The sequence below is a fragment of the Engystomops pustulosus genome, chromosome 3 (assembly GCF_040894005.1).
Source record: "Engystomops pustulosus chromosome 3, aEngPut4.maternal, whole genome shotgun sequence".
NCBI classification, from domain to species: domain Eukaryota; kingdom Metazoa; phylum Chordata; class Amphibia; order Anura; family Leptodactylidae; genus Engystomops; species Engystomops pustulosus.
This window is the reverse complement of record NC_092413.1, coordinates 61,952,161-61,967,254: the sequence shown is the minus strand read 5'-3', so window position 1 is coordinate 61,967,254 and position 15,094 is coordinate 61,952,161. Positions and strand designations below refer to the sequence as shown.

The following is a 15,094-nucleotide window of genomic DNA, read 5'->3' as shown; positions in this document are numbered from 1 at the left end:
TTTTTAGGACTGTACAACCCTTTGATCCCTTTTTATAGAATTTTTTATATTTTTCAAAATGGCAAAAAAATGCCATTTGCGACTATTGGCGCTATTTTCCGTTACGGGGTTAAACACAGTGAAAACCCGTTATTATATTTTGATAGATCGGGCATTTTCTGATGCAGTAATAACTAATGTGTTTTACTTTTTTTTTTATTTTTATTTTATTTCTATTTTTCAGATGGCCATGACAGCCTTGTGTGACCCAAGGCTGTCATGGCAACGGATGGCCGCTCACCGATGACATCATGGATGACATCGATGACATCGGGATGACATCGGGAGCCAAGACGACGGTGCCCACGCACTGCCGGCTCGTTAATGCCGCCAGCAGCTTTGCCGGCGGCAATGAAAGAGTTGACACCCGCGATCAGTGCTAGTACTAATGGCGGGTGTTAGCAACGAGGGTTTGCTTTATTGTGAAGCAAACACCCAGTGAGTATGAATTGGGCTCAGCCCCGTGAGCCCTCTTCATACTTCCCCATGCGCAATAAGATGTACAGGTACGTCTCATTGGGCAATGGGGCTAAATTAATAGGACAAGTTAAGTTAGGTTAAGTTAAATTACAGATTAGGGCAGAGGCAAGCAGGAGTTATCTACAATCAGATCTTCTTCTGCTAGTAAATTCCTCATGGGAGGTTTCCTTTAAGGCATTTAGCACTAAGTTATGTAGAAGTAAACATTAAATAGTGTATATACAGTTCTATATAGTGACTAGACTGGAGAAGCATGCACCATATAATGAGCAGTAGAAACCGGCTGGGAAACAGTTACATGAAGTGTATAGTTTGCTGTGTGAGCATAAAGGTTAATAGCTTCTCTAATGTGTAGAAAGCGCTGGAGGCTACAGAATCAAAGACAGGAATGGAGGGATTGAGGGACTTTAGGGAAAAGAGGAGACATTTTACCACAATGTGCAGAAGTAGACGCTTAGCTCTTCTAGCTACACACAGAGAGTCATGTTACATGACAACTCTAAAGAATCACAGGAGAAATCAGCACAGCACTATACATAGTTACTGGAGAGCCACAATAAACTGACGAGGACAGCAAAGAAAATGCTGCACATAGGTAATCAAGATAATCGGAAAAGTTGTTCTGCATCCCAAGACCTATAGATTTGTGAAAAAAAAAAAATCGGAGTTGTACTATAAAAGAGGAGACAAAGGTTACTATATATAGATGTCTCCTTGAAAGTTTTCTGCCAATTGTTGCTTGAGATGAGGATGACACTTGCTTTCAAAGTAAAGGCCTGTTTAGAAAATTTTCTGCTGGAAGTGGTGACAAATGGCAGAGTTGGTTGTATCAGTATACACCGAATTATCCCATCAGAATTCTCCAGTCACATACAGTTTTACCATTTTCAGCAGCGCACCTTTAGTTACACTGAGATGTGTGCTGCAACATACCTTATGTTAATATGGCAAAAGTGTTTTCCTCTTGGTCATGGTGAACATGTTTTACGTGAGGCAATTATCAAGAGCTAACATTCTTTGAAACACCCATGTAAAAGACATTTAAATGGGGTTTCCAGTTTCAATGTATTGATAACATGGGATAAGTCAACAATATCAGATGAGTGGGTGTCCAGCTGCAAGGACCCCACCAATCAGGTGATTCCAAGAGTATTCCGTTCCAGAAACGACACAGCCAACAAAGGCAGAAAGACTGTACAAAATGTGTCTAAATAACAATAATTAAGCATGTTAATATTTACCTCAGATTGTGCAGTTTCATATTTTACATGGAGAGCAGCTACTTCACTGTTAGAATTTTCAGCAACCATCCTATAGTGATTCATTTGCTCACGTGTGAAAGGTATGTCCAAAAATTGGGGGTCATAGTAAGAAGGCTTGCAAAAAAAAAAATTAAAACTTGTTAATGTTATGTACTCTTTATAAATACATAGTTACATAGTTTATACAGTGGAAAAAGACACATGGCCATCAAGTTCAACCAAGGTAGTGAAGGGATTGGATGAAGAAGGGATTTAGGGGAAACAATTCTATATAACATAACCGTCAATGTTATTTAGGTGTAAAAAGTCATCTAGACCATTCTTGTCATCTCTTTTATAGAATAAACAAATCTAGTTGTTTTAATCTTTCCTCATACCTGAGATTATCCACGCCCTTATCAATTTTGTGGCTTATCCTTGTATAAAATAATCTTTCATGTCCTTTTTTCATATTACAACAGGACTTTCTTGGTCACAGAAATATGCACACACACACAGAGGTCATATTTACGCCGGTAAAAGCGTTATAAGCAATTCCTTCTCCCTCCAACAGCTATCAACCTCAGGCGGTTATTTTTAAATCTGCAAGCAGTGACAGAGAATCGGGATGAGGCGGCGGTAGTTTCTCTGGACGCCTCTAAAGCGTTTGATAGCGTAGAATGGAGTTATATGTGGGCTGTCTTGGAGAAAGTGGGCTTTGGCCCCAACTTCATAAAATGCATCCGCCTGCTTTATCAAGCTCCGATGGCCAGTGTAAAAGCAAACGGGGCTGTATCTGAGCAGTTTTCTTTGCAGAGGGGTACGCGACAGGGTTGCCCCGTCACCCCTGTTGTTTGCTTTGGCTATAGAGCCACTTGCATGTTGGATACGAAAGCACGAAGGTATCCTTGGGTTTAGGTATAATGGAGGGGAGGAAAAGATTGCGTTATATGCAGATGATGTGTTATTGTTTAGATCTGATGTTTCAAAATCACTACCAGTCATGATGGAGGTTTTGGAGAGATTTGGGGATTCTTAAGGTCTCCGCATAAACTGACTCATTAAGATATGATAGATGGGGAATACCGGTGGTAGAGAAATTTACATATCTGGGGATTAAGATCACTAGGTCAGCGCGGGATTATATAACTTTGAACCTAGCACCATTACTGGTGGAAATACAAGTGTGGAAGAAACTCCCCTTATCTCCCTTGGGAAGGGCAAACCTTATTAAAATGACCCTCTTGCCGCAGCTGTTATATATACTTCACAATGCATATGTCTGGATTCCGCGATATTGGTTCAATAAAATCCACGGTTTATTTAAGGAATTAATTTGGAATTAGGGAGTTCATAGAATTAAATTGACAAAACTGCAGCTGCCTAAATTTAGAGGGGGAGTGGCAGTACCAGATGCATGGGCATACTATATGGCGGCACAATGTCAATATTTCGGTGGTTGGGCGTTAGAAGGTGAGGAATCATGGTGCCCACTGATAGTTAGACATTTTGGGGGTACATTAACTCCTGTGGCAATGTTGGAGGCAAGAAAGTTGGGCAGTAGGGTAGGCCAGTGCCCGACATTGAAATTGATGCAGCGGTTGTGGAGGCTTTATAAGCAGGTGGTCGGGATTGGCCCATGGACAAAGTACACTCCTTTATGGGATAACCCGTGTCTAGGGGAAGTATATATGCTGGAGGATATTAGCGGCTGGAGTCCGAAGGGAATAATCTATCTGAACCAGCTATATATTGAGTCGACGTTGAAGTCGTTCCAACAACTGATAGAGGAATTTGAGATCCCCAGACACATGTTTTATTGAAACCTGCAGTTGCGGCATAGTCTACAGGCGCAGTTCGAGAATGGTGAAATGGCTATTTCCTCATTGGGAGTGATGCAAGGAGTGGTTCAAGCTAAAAATATGGGAGGGCTTATATCCTTACTGTATGGGGAAATCAGGGATAAAATATTGGGGGATCCGCTAACAGAGGTGCGTCACAAATGGGAGGTAGATGTGGGGGAGCTGCTAGATGAGGAATGGGAGGAGGTACTAGAGGCCCCAAGCAAGTTATCCCTGAATGTAGCAAATCGCAGTTCCCAACTGTTCCTACCCCGGTCCTGATGAAAAAGATTGGTATTCGAGAGGATGATAAATGCCCGAGTTGTTAATCTGAAGGGGCGGATCTCATACATATGTTTTGGGCATGCCCGATGCTGAAAGAACTGTGGGGAAGAGTGAGTAGGTTGGTGGATAAATTATATGGAACAGGTGAGTTAAATGATCCAAAAGTACGTTTGGGATGTGTAGGAAACTTGGAGATAACTAAGGCAAAACAGCTAGCAGTAGCTAAAATACTATATCAGGCCCGAAAGACTATTGCCAGACACTGGTTAGATACTACTCCACCAAGACTTGGGAAAATTAAGAAATTGGTTAATACCAGGCTTCAAATGGAGTTGGGAGTATATATGAAACCAAAATCAATTAAGAAGTATAACAAGCAATGGAGTAAATGGCTGGAATGTCCGGGACTGGGAACAACAGAACTGCTCAGGAGATGGGATATATTGCGACTAGGGTAGACATCAGGGACATGAGAAAAGTAGGGGAGATGTGGAGAGGTAGGGGGTCCTGCATCTGGACATGAAGCCTATCAATCGGGATGATGAGGGGAAGATAGGGGAATGGACCGTAAGGGGAGGGGGGTGTTGGTTGGGTAGGGGTTTAGGTTAAGAAACAAACAATGTTTTATTTGTCAATGTATACATTCATTTGCATATGTATGAAGAAATGCAAGACAATACATGCATGTATCTGCTTTAATAAAGTTTATTTGATTTAACCCCTTAACGCTGAAGCCACTTTTCACCTTCCTGACACAGCCCATTTTTTCAAATCTGCCCTCTGACACTATAAATGGTTATAACTTCGGAACGCTTTAACATATACAAGTGATTTTAAAATTGTTTTCTCGTGACGCTTTGTACTTCATGTTAGTTGAAAAATTTTGGTGTTTTGTTTTGCATTTATTTAGGAGAAAATCAGATGTTTGGTGAAAATTTGGAAACATTCTTGATTTTCGAACTTCAAAATGTTCTACTTTTTCCATACATAGTCATAACCGCAAAAAAACATAATAACTAACATTCACTAAATGTCTAATTTATGTGGACATGGTTTTTTAGGCATCCTCTTATTTTTGTAGGATGTTATGGGCCTTTGAACGTTAGGTGCGATTTTTCACATTTTCATAAAAAACGCAAAATCCTGCTATTGAGGGACCTGCTCAGGTTTTAAATCACTTTGAGAGGCCTAAATAAAAGTAAAACCCCATAAATTACCCCATTATAGAAACTACACCCCTCAACGTATGTAAAACAACTTTTATGAAGTTTATTAACCCTTTAATTATTTTACAGGGGTTAAAACAAAATCGGATACAATTTTGAAAGTAAACTTTTTTGGCTAAATGAATGTGTTTTTCAAAAAATGTACAAATTTTCAGTGGATAAAATACCAAAACGCTCCACAAAATTTGATACCCAATCCCTCCCGCGTATAACAATACCCCATATGTGGTGGTAACCTGCTGTATCGGCACACGCCAGGGCATCGAAGGGAAGCTGCGCCATTCAGAGCAGATTATGCATTGTCACTTTTTATTGGCTATACAATCTTTTATTTTTTTGGCAATTTGGACATACAAGGGCTTATTTTTTGCGACATGAGATGCACTTTACAAATAATAAATTTTTGTGGGTCATTAGCTTATTGATGAGATTTTATTAACTCTTGAATGTATGGGTGAAAAGAAAATTGACAATTTTGGTTTACTTTTTTTTCGTACTTTTTGGGGGTCGTACACCGTACACTAAAAATACTATATTATCTTTATTCTATAGGTGACTACGATTATGGTGATACCTCATTTATACAGTTTTTCATTTATTTTTACAATTTTACTGGATAAAAACTAATATAGAGGAAATCTCATTTGTTTTTGCATCGCCATCTTTTCGGAGACGTAACTTTAATATTTTTTGGTTGATAGAGCTAGTTTTGGGCTTATTTTTTACAAGTTGAGTTGTTCTTTTCAGTGGTACCATTTTGGCGCACATAACTTTTTTTGATCACTTTTTAGAACATTTTTGTGTAGAGATTTTATGAAAAATTTACATTTTTGGCGTTTTTTACGGGTTTTGTTTTTACGGCGTTCACCGAGCGGGTCCAATAATGTTTCTGAGTTATTGTACGGATTATTACGGACGCGGCGATACCAAATATGTGGGGTTTTTTGGCGAGATTGTGTTTTTTTCACTTTATTGCATGTGTATAGGGAATATTTGTGTTTAGGGGACTTTAACTTTATTTAATTAATTCTTTTTATTAAAAAATGATTTTATGTAGTGTTTTTAACATTTTTTTATTAACTTTTACAGGTTAGCTTGAACAAGTGATCCACTGATCACTTGTTCAAGCTCTTCTTCACATTACACAGTGTAATACAGATGTATTACACTGTGTAATGTAACACACTGAGCATGCTGCGCATGCTCAGTGTGTTACAGCCGGGTCCTGCCAGAAGGCACGGACCCGGCTCACAGAAGAGGATCGCGCAGCCCCGGGCACCGGCAGTCCCGGGGATGCGATCGGACCAGCGGACCCCCCCGGTAAGCGCCGCGGGGGGTCCGATTCTTCTCAAATGCCCCTAGCACGCCGCGTTCAGCACGACCGCGGCGTGTCAGGGGTTAACACCCGCGATCTGAGAAATCTCCGATCGCGGGTGTTAGAGGCGGGTGTCGGCTATAATATATAGCCAACACCCGCAGCTTCTGGCGCGGGCTCCGTTCTGGAGCCGGCGCCAGAAGCATGACGTACTATTACCGTATTTTGCAGGAACGCACCTCCCGCCATGCAGTAATAGTACGTCAAATGTCGGGAAGGGGTTAAAAAAAATAATAGTGGGCCAAGCACAGAACCCTGGGGTACACCACCTATGAGTGGTGACCATTTTGAGTACAACTTTCTGGATATGATCCTTCAGCCAGTTTTCAATTCAATTGCAAATGATCCTGCCAAGCCTTTCGACCTTAGTTTACCCATCAGGAATCTATGAGGGACAGTATCAAATGCCTTTGAAAATTCCAAGAACACAATTACCACAGCAGCTCCTCCATCCAGGCATCTGTTCACCTCTTCATAGAAGCAGATCAGGTTAGTCTGACAACTTCTATCCTTAGTAAACCCATGCTGGCTTACTATACTATTTGATGTCACATAATCCTGTGTGTCTTTTACTAGTCCTTCCAATATTTTTTCCAATTCATCCCTTGGTGCAATTTCAAGATACTTGAAAATGCCTCGTTCATCTGTACAAACAATTTCTGTTGTTTTTGATAGGTCAAATAAAATAAGTTCCCTTCATCAGACATAAGTAACATATATTTTATATACAAGAACAGAGAAGTGATGCAAACAGAAGGAAAAAACAACAGATAACAATAAGTTAACACCTTGCCGACTGAGGACGAACTATATCGTCCTCGTGCTGAAAAGGGTGTATGAGGAGCTCACGAGCTGCGCTCTCTCCATACACACCGGGCAATGGCTGTATAAAACAGCCAAAACCCGCCTTTCACTGCCGGCACCGATCGCGGCAGTTAACCTGTTAAGTGCCGCGGTCGAACACGACAGCAGCACCTAACTTACCATTATATGTGCCCCGCCATCTTGGATGGCCGATCGCCGCCCCCTGGAACGTCATCGGAGGGCGGCAATCGGTTGCTATGGCAGCCTAGAGTCTTATTGAGACTCATAGGCTTGCCATGTGTAATGATTTCTAATAGCCAGCAGAGGGCAGACTATTAGAAATCATAGTAAAATAGCTATATACTGCAATACAGTAGTATTGCAGTATATAGTATTAGCAATCAGACCCTGCAGGGTTAAATTAACCTGGAGGATCTAAAATAATGGTTAAAAATTTTTTTAAAAAATGTAAAAAAAATATGAAAAAATAGTAAAAAATGTAAAAGTTTAAATCACCCCCCTTTCCCTAGAACTGATATAAATATAAATAAACAGTAAAAATCATAAACACTTTAGGTATCATCATGTCCCAAAATGTCCGATCCATCAAAATATATAAGAGAATTTTCCCGGCGATTAATCCCGTAACGGAAATTGACGCCCAAAGTCGAAAATGCCACTTTTTTGCCATTTTGAAAAATATTAAAAATTCTATAAAAAGTGATCAAAAGCCCATACAGTCCTCAAAATGATAGCCTTAAAAACGTCATGAAAAGTTGCAACAAATGATACCACCCACAGCTCCGTGCACTGAAGTATGAAAAAGTTATTAGTGCCAGAACATGGCAAAATGAAGATTTTTTTTTTTTGTACAGAAGGTTTTAATTTTTTTAAATATATGAAAACATTATAAAACCTGTACAAATTTGGTATCCTCATGATCGTACCGAACCAAAGAATAAAATAGACATGTGATATGTGAAATCCAAGCCCACAAGAAAATGGCGCAAATGCTTTTTTTCATCATTTTCACGGCATTCTGAATTTTTTTTCCCGCTGTCCAGTACATGGCATGGAATGATAAATACCATCACTATGAAGCACAATTTGTTACACCGAAAACAAGCCCAAACAGAGCTCTGTACATGGAAAAATTCAAAAGTTACAGATTTTTGAAGGTGGGGAGTGAAAAATGAAAATGCAAAAAATGAAAAAGGGCCACGTCCTTAAAGTGTTAAGGCACCATTAGATTACTTGTGCAGTGTGAACTACTTATTGCCTCCAAGTTAATGGCTCTAGAGTCTCTGATGTAGTGAGCTATAAATTGGGTCCTGTGTTGAGGGCGTCAAAGAGGGCTATAAACTTATATTCCCAGATCCAGTATGTGTGAGAATAAATTTGGTGAGCTACAATACTGATTCTGAGGCAATCCCATTAGCCTAGAGATGTATTTGGTAGGTGGTTAGTCCATCTTTGTGTGGGATGTTATAGGGATCCCACATCCAAGGTAGCCAGAACACTCCCCGTGGGGAGAAAACATATGGAAGATATTTTTTTCAGTAGGTCTGTGGTGCCCTGGAGATAGCTGGTGGTACTTTTCAATAGTGGTTTAAGGATACCCTGCCTGAATTATTTTCAGTGAAGGTGCTCACACCTGAGATGATCAGTCTCCCTGGGTTTCCTGGTTTATGTATATTGGGAAGCATATAGAATACTCCTTGTCTGGGATTCTCTGGAATTAAATCCCTAATTTGTAGAATTGGCAGACCTATAATGACTTTCTGAATATGTGCTTGCTTGATTGATGTTTGGGTAAAGTCCTGATTGATTCCAAAGTCTGTGGAGTTTCTTTTTCTTGTTCTCTGCTAGAGCTGGCCTCAATCACCAATGGCGGATCTTCAAATATGCGGTATGGGAGGGCGCCTGGGGCCTTTGGGTTTCGAGGGGCCCACGCCTAAACCTGGGCCTTATAAGCAGGCCTACCATTGTTCAGGGACCAGACTACGGCGCACCCAAATAGTTAAAAAAAAACACTATACTCACCTCTGTCTTTTTCTCCCCATGGCTACATCTTCTCCACTTCCTGCACAGGGACATATACTTTGACATGGCAGTGTCGCGTAATGTCATAGCGTGTGCGCAGGAAGTGGAGAAGAAAAAGTCTAGTGAACATTACATTAAAAGTGGGCTCTGCTGTGGACATTACATTGAAGGGACGCTCTGCTGTGGACATTGCATTGAAGGGGCACTCTGCTGTGGACATTACATTAAAGGGGGGCTCTGCTGTGGACATTACATTAAAGGGGGGCTCTGCTGTGGTCATTACATTAAATGGGGGCTCTGCCGTGGACATTACATTAAAGGGGGGCTCTGCTGTGGACATTACATTAAATGGGGGCTCTGCTGTGGACATTACATTAAATGGGGGCTCTGCTGTGGACATTACATTAATTGGGGGCTCTGCTGTGGACATTACATTAAATGGGGGCTCTGCTGTGGACATTACATTAAAGGGGGGCTTTGCTGTGGACATTACATTAAAGGGGGGCTCTTCCGTGGACATTACATTAAAGGGGGGCTCTGCTGTGGACATTACATTAAAGGGGGGCTCTGCTGTGGACATTACAATAAAGGGGGGTTCTGCTGTGGACATTACATTAAAGGGGGGCTCTGCTGTGGACATTACATTAAAGGGAGGCTCTTCCGTGGACATTAAATTAAAGGGGGGCTCTGCTGTGGACATTACATTAAAAGTGGGCTCTGCTGTGGACATTACATTGAAGGGGGGCTCTTCCATGGACATTACATGAAAGAGGGGCTCTGCTGTGGACATTACATTAAAGGAGGACTCTGCTGTGGACATTACATTAAAGGGGGGATCTGCTGTGGACATTACATTAAAGGGGGGCTCTGCTGTGGACATTACATTAAAGGGGGGCTCTGCTGTGGACATTACATTAAAGGGGGGCTCTGCTGTGGACATTACATTAAAGTTATTCAGAGTCAGTTTCATCAGGGTCTTATTGAAGACAAGCCTGAGCAGCAGATGGCGCAGAGTACCCGTAGCAGTGCAAAGGGACTCAAATGAGGTCAGAGTATGTTCAAATTGTGATCAAGGAGGGAGAGATCTTAGGCACTATATCAATTGTTGAACTCACCAACTACCTAGTGGAACTGGGTCAGTCATTGCCATCAAAACGTTTGACTCAGTGCCTCTTTTTAAAAATATGGTCAACACAACCCGGTCTCGGTGTCCCAAAATGTATTTAAACTTCTGGTTACAAATGTAAATGACAGACATCATTATAGTGTATGCTCCTGGCAGATGTGTACCATTGTGCCCAGTGAGTTACCACAATGCCAGCAGGTCTCCGATACCCCTGGATACATGTTGCCGTGTTAGTCTGGCGTTATATATACTGCTGGGTGTGGCCAGATCATATCCAGATAGGTTTACACAGACCAATTTCCCAAATTGGTCAAGAACTGAGCTCAAAATGATTTCAAATATACTGACATTAATTATACCACATTTAATACATGAAATGCATTGTAAAACAGGGGGCAGTAACATTAGAAGAGTGAAAGCGACCCTGGATCATGCATTGCTCCAGCGCACTCTGGTGGACAGGAGGGTACTACTTACATAGGATGTGGAAAAAGCATTTGATGATGTTCGCTGGAGCAGGTCATGGACAAAATGGGGATTAGGGGAGCATTTTCAGTCTTTTTGAAGGTTCTGTATAGCAATCCCAAAGTGCAGGTTGGGTTAGATGGCCATAGTTCTAAACCTTTGCTATTTAACACAGTAAGTAATCTTAAAATCAAGGCATTGTTCAAGGGAATGCAAATATGTACACAACCCATACACAAAGCACAATTTGCAGATTATTTTTTAATCTTCATGAATGTTCCTGTTAAACACTTGGAAGACCTACTCCGCCATATTGCACTGTTTGGAGAAGTATCAGGATGCTGAGTAAACTCAGATAAAAGTGAGGTACTTTGTTTAGATCCCTTACTTCAGGAGGAGAAAAGCAAACCACAGATGGATCCGGAATACATTACATACTTAGCAGCGAAAATAGGCAAACTCCTGTCATCATTGTACAGCCTTAACTACCCACCACTGTTCCGGTAGAGTTGGAAAGGAGGTAACACTTCCCTCTGAACCTGTCTAATAGGATACATCTTGCCAAAATGTTTAATTTTGCAAGACTGTTGTACCCTCTTCCGACAATACATGTCCTCTTAAGGAAAAAGGTTAATTATGCAATCGAACTTGTGGTTCATATGTTTTATCTGGCACATAACACCCTGAACAAACTAATACAACCGATAGCAGCAGGAGGCCCAAACATTTTCCGAACAGATGCAATTATAATTTAGCATGTATATTTTTCCACATGTGAGACTGGCTTAACGCTACTGGCTTAACGCTACTGGCTTCTTCTCTAACTTAGAGTTGGAGAGGGCGTTGGTGGTGCTTCATGATCTTACAGCATTATTGCTGTACAGTCCATTTGCTAAGCTCCTTAGGGTGGAAAAAAAATCTGTCCTCTTAATTTCTAGTAGGTCATATATACCTTGGAAGCATAACAGAATCACTAAAGCCAGGCAAATTCTACACAACACAGAAGTGCAACTGAAATAGATTGAGGAAATAACATGGGAATTTAGTCTCCCTCCACACCAAAACTTCAAATATATGCATTTCGGGTGTGTACCCTTCATCAGACCAAACTATGAATTAAATGATAATCACAATAAAATAATAAAAAATTGAATGATAATCATGTTTAAAATAGTAGTTATAAATTGAAATAATAGTTATAATAATATCTGATAAAAATCAGAAAAAGATCAGAATGGAGCTAGTGCATCACCAGAAAATATAAAAACAAAAGAAAAAATCAGACTAGGCTACCATGATAATATTACAGTTGTAAATGAAATACATGAATTTTAACATAAGATTAAATTAATTGAATTACAGAAAATGATACATTGAGAATAGTATAATGTAATAACCAGATTCAGAAGTGAAAGTAGTTGTGACAATAGCAGTATCAATTGTGCCCCTTTATTGTATCATGAGGATGTACAGATAGTATAATATAATATAACCAAGATGTTGTAGGGTTTGACCATAATAAAATTTCCCCTTTAATAGTTAGTATAATAATATACAGTGGTAATTAATACTAATTATGGCATAATTGCTGTCAGAAGCAGTGATGGGAAGAACAGGAATGAATAAACTTACTTTTAGGATGTGATAGAGAACGTGAGCACAGCAGATGAAGCGGACGGTATTGCTATGCCCATGCCCGGGAAGCCGGCTGTATATGTCAATGCGGACGCCGGCGCCTATGGAGAAAGAAGCAGGAGCCGACAACCGCTCACAATGTTAGAAGATACAGCGGTATCGCCGTGTAGTAGAGCCAAGCGGTCATGAGAACAGATAGCAGCTCCCACTGCTATGAAAGTACTATGGAAATGTGCTACAATGTAATAATAAGGAAAACATAAAGTAGTATAACATAATACATTGTAATCTGTGCCTGTATAATGTAATGGGACAGGTGAATACATTATTAATTGGTTTGAATAAATAAATAATTAAATAATTATATGGAATTAATCTGTTAACGTAAACCTAGCTGATAGATCAAATCCTGTCATTTCTACTTGTCTTATTTTCCTAAAAGTACTGTAACAGAGTACCTAAAACTTTGAGGTTAAGAAATTTCAGGAATGCACATGAGAGATCCCCACGAAGCAAGACCAGACGTCCCCTCATACCTGCACCGCCTGCAACCTCGGGTCACTGTTCCCCAACTGTGACTGATCAACCCACGATCATGGTAAGTTTTAGACTACATATGTTAACCTGTTGCTTGCCTGTAACTTGAGGGGTGGTGATACTGTAGTTGTAGATAGCCGGGATTGGAGAGTAAAATATATATAGCCACTGGTGTCCTGCACCAGGGTCTGAATTGTTATTATACACCTCTGTGTGAGATTGAAACAAGTGCCTTGGTTACTGTGTGAAGTGCTTGCTGAGCCAGAACAGAAAGGGAGGGGGAGGACGTTCGAAGGTCAGACAAGCTACTGAAAGGGGTACAGCGAAGCCGTAGTGAATATTAGACACAGGCCACCAGAACAGGGGGGAAAATAGGACGGGTGTCTAGGCTTAGACACAGGCCACCAGAATAGTGGAACAAAAAAGAGGATGGATGTCTGGAATTTTCACAGGAATTAGGAGGAGAGGGAGATCGTTAAGGGGCGCCTTCTGATAAGTCAGACCTTAACAGGTGATTGGCGAGTTTGAAGGTCACCTCTTATGCCGGTGAGGGTCTCGGACAAATTATGCTGTGGTTTCGGAAGAGAAAGATGAAAGTGCAGGGAAGGGAAAGATGCACAGACAGAAGGTTGGCTAGATGTAAGCGGACAGTTGGTTGTTTAGTTAAGTAGGACTGATGGGAAAGTGCAAAGTTGATATAATGGAACAGAAGGGCTGGTAGCATTGTGGTGAAAAGAAAAGTAGTAGTGAAGGTTTGAAGGTTTTGGGATATGTCGGATGATCTCTTGAATGTACAAGTGAGAAAACTTGATAAGATTTGCAAACAGACACTTAGAGCCACTGGCTTGGACGGACCAGGACAGAGTGACAGGATCCTGGTTGAGGATAATAGTTGTAGATAACAACAGTTTTTTGTTGTCGTTTAGCAGCTAAGCACCCTTGGAGTTTCTTGACAGATGTCTGGAATTAGAGCCGCCTGAAGTGATATTTCACTAATTCCAGATTTCTGCTAAGACAATTCTTGGAGTGAGAAGCTGTTTTTTTGATTATGGTGCAGTTAAAACTTATCTGATTCTGATTTTTGGAGAAAAATTACTATAAAAAGTGTTGCAATGCCTCTGGTACCTGCTTTCTGGAGTTTAAAGAGTAAAACGAGGGAGATCGAGGGGGCATGAATCTGCGTTTTGTTATGCTCAGAACTGACAGGCAAATGACCTTGAAGTGCAGATAAAGCAGAATTTCTCAATATTGAGCTGTTGGTGAAGAATACATGTTGGTGTTCAAGAATACATGATATGCCCTGGTTATGCCTGTGTACTCCACAAACAGACCAACACTTCATTTAAGTGTACCTGACTTTTGACGTTGCAGTCTGGCCAGTACTTTATAGGTAGCACAGAACGCTGGGCTGGAGATAGTGAAAGGAGAATCCCATATGTCTAGATGAGATAAAGCAGAGATGTAAGCAGTTAGAACGGACTAGAGACATCTCTGCCAGACCACTACCAAAGTGAGACTGACAACAGTTCCGGAAGTACCAGCCAATAGATTCCCACAAAGTGTGGGGGGGGGGAACCCAGTGTAGGACTCATGTACCTTGGGCCCACCAGAGAAAATTTTGGGGGGGGCCACACTTCATGTAATAAGAAAGACTACAAGACTACTCCTAATTGAAGTGTAAAACACGTTCTATCAAACATTAGATACAGAGCTAGAATTGAGGTCCACACATAACTATAGCATTCAGCTAAGGTTGCAGTCATATATGCGTCCCCACAATGGCAGTGTGAATGCACACTAACTGTGTCCAACCATCGCTGGGAAAACATCTTATTATATTACAGTGTACTGTACTGTAGCTCCATGTATGGCTGTGTACTGCGGCTGTAGCTCCATGCACGGCTGTGTACTGCGGTTGTAGCTCCATGTACGGCTGTGTACTGCGGCTGTAGCTCCATGTACGGCTGTGTACTGCGGCTGTAGCTCCATGTACGGCT

The 15,094-nt window shown here is 41.0% G+C and overlaps 1 protein-coding gene across 7 annotated transcripts in view; it reads right to left on the bottom strand.

Annotated features, from left to right (window-relative positions):
- The window catches only part of CCDC170 (coiled-coil domain containing 170), a 154,581-nt gene that overhangs the window by 38,126 nt on the left and 101,361 nt on the right, over positions 1 to 15,094 (bottom strand). For 6 of the 7 annotated variants that reach the window (XM_072140936.1, XM_072140942.1, XM_072140937.1 and 3 more), the window contains one exon: positions 1,761 to 1,895. The exons of the other annotated variant lie outside the window; for it this stretch is intronic. In XM_072140936.1, coding sequence (XP_071997037.1) covers positions 1,761 to 1,895 — 135 coding nt within the window. The remainder of the gene's footprint in view (positions 1 to 1,760; positions 1,896 to 15,094) is intronic. 7 annotated transcript variants of the gene reach the window in all.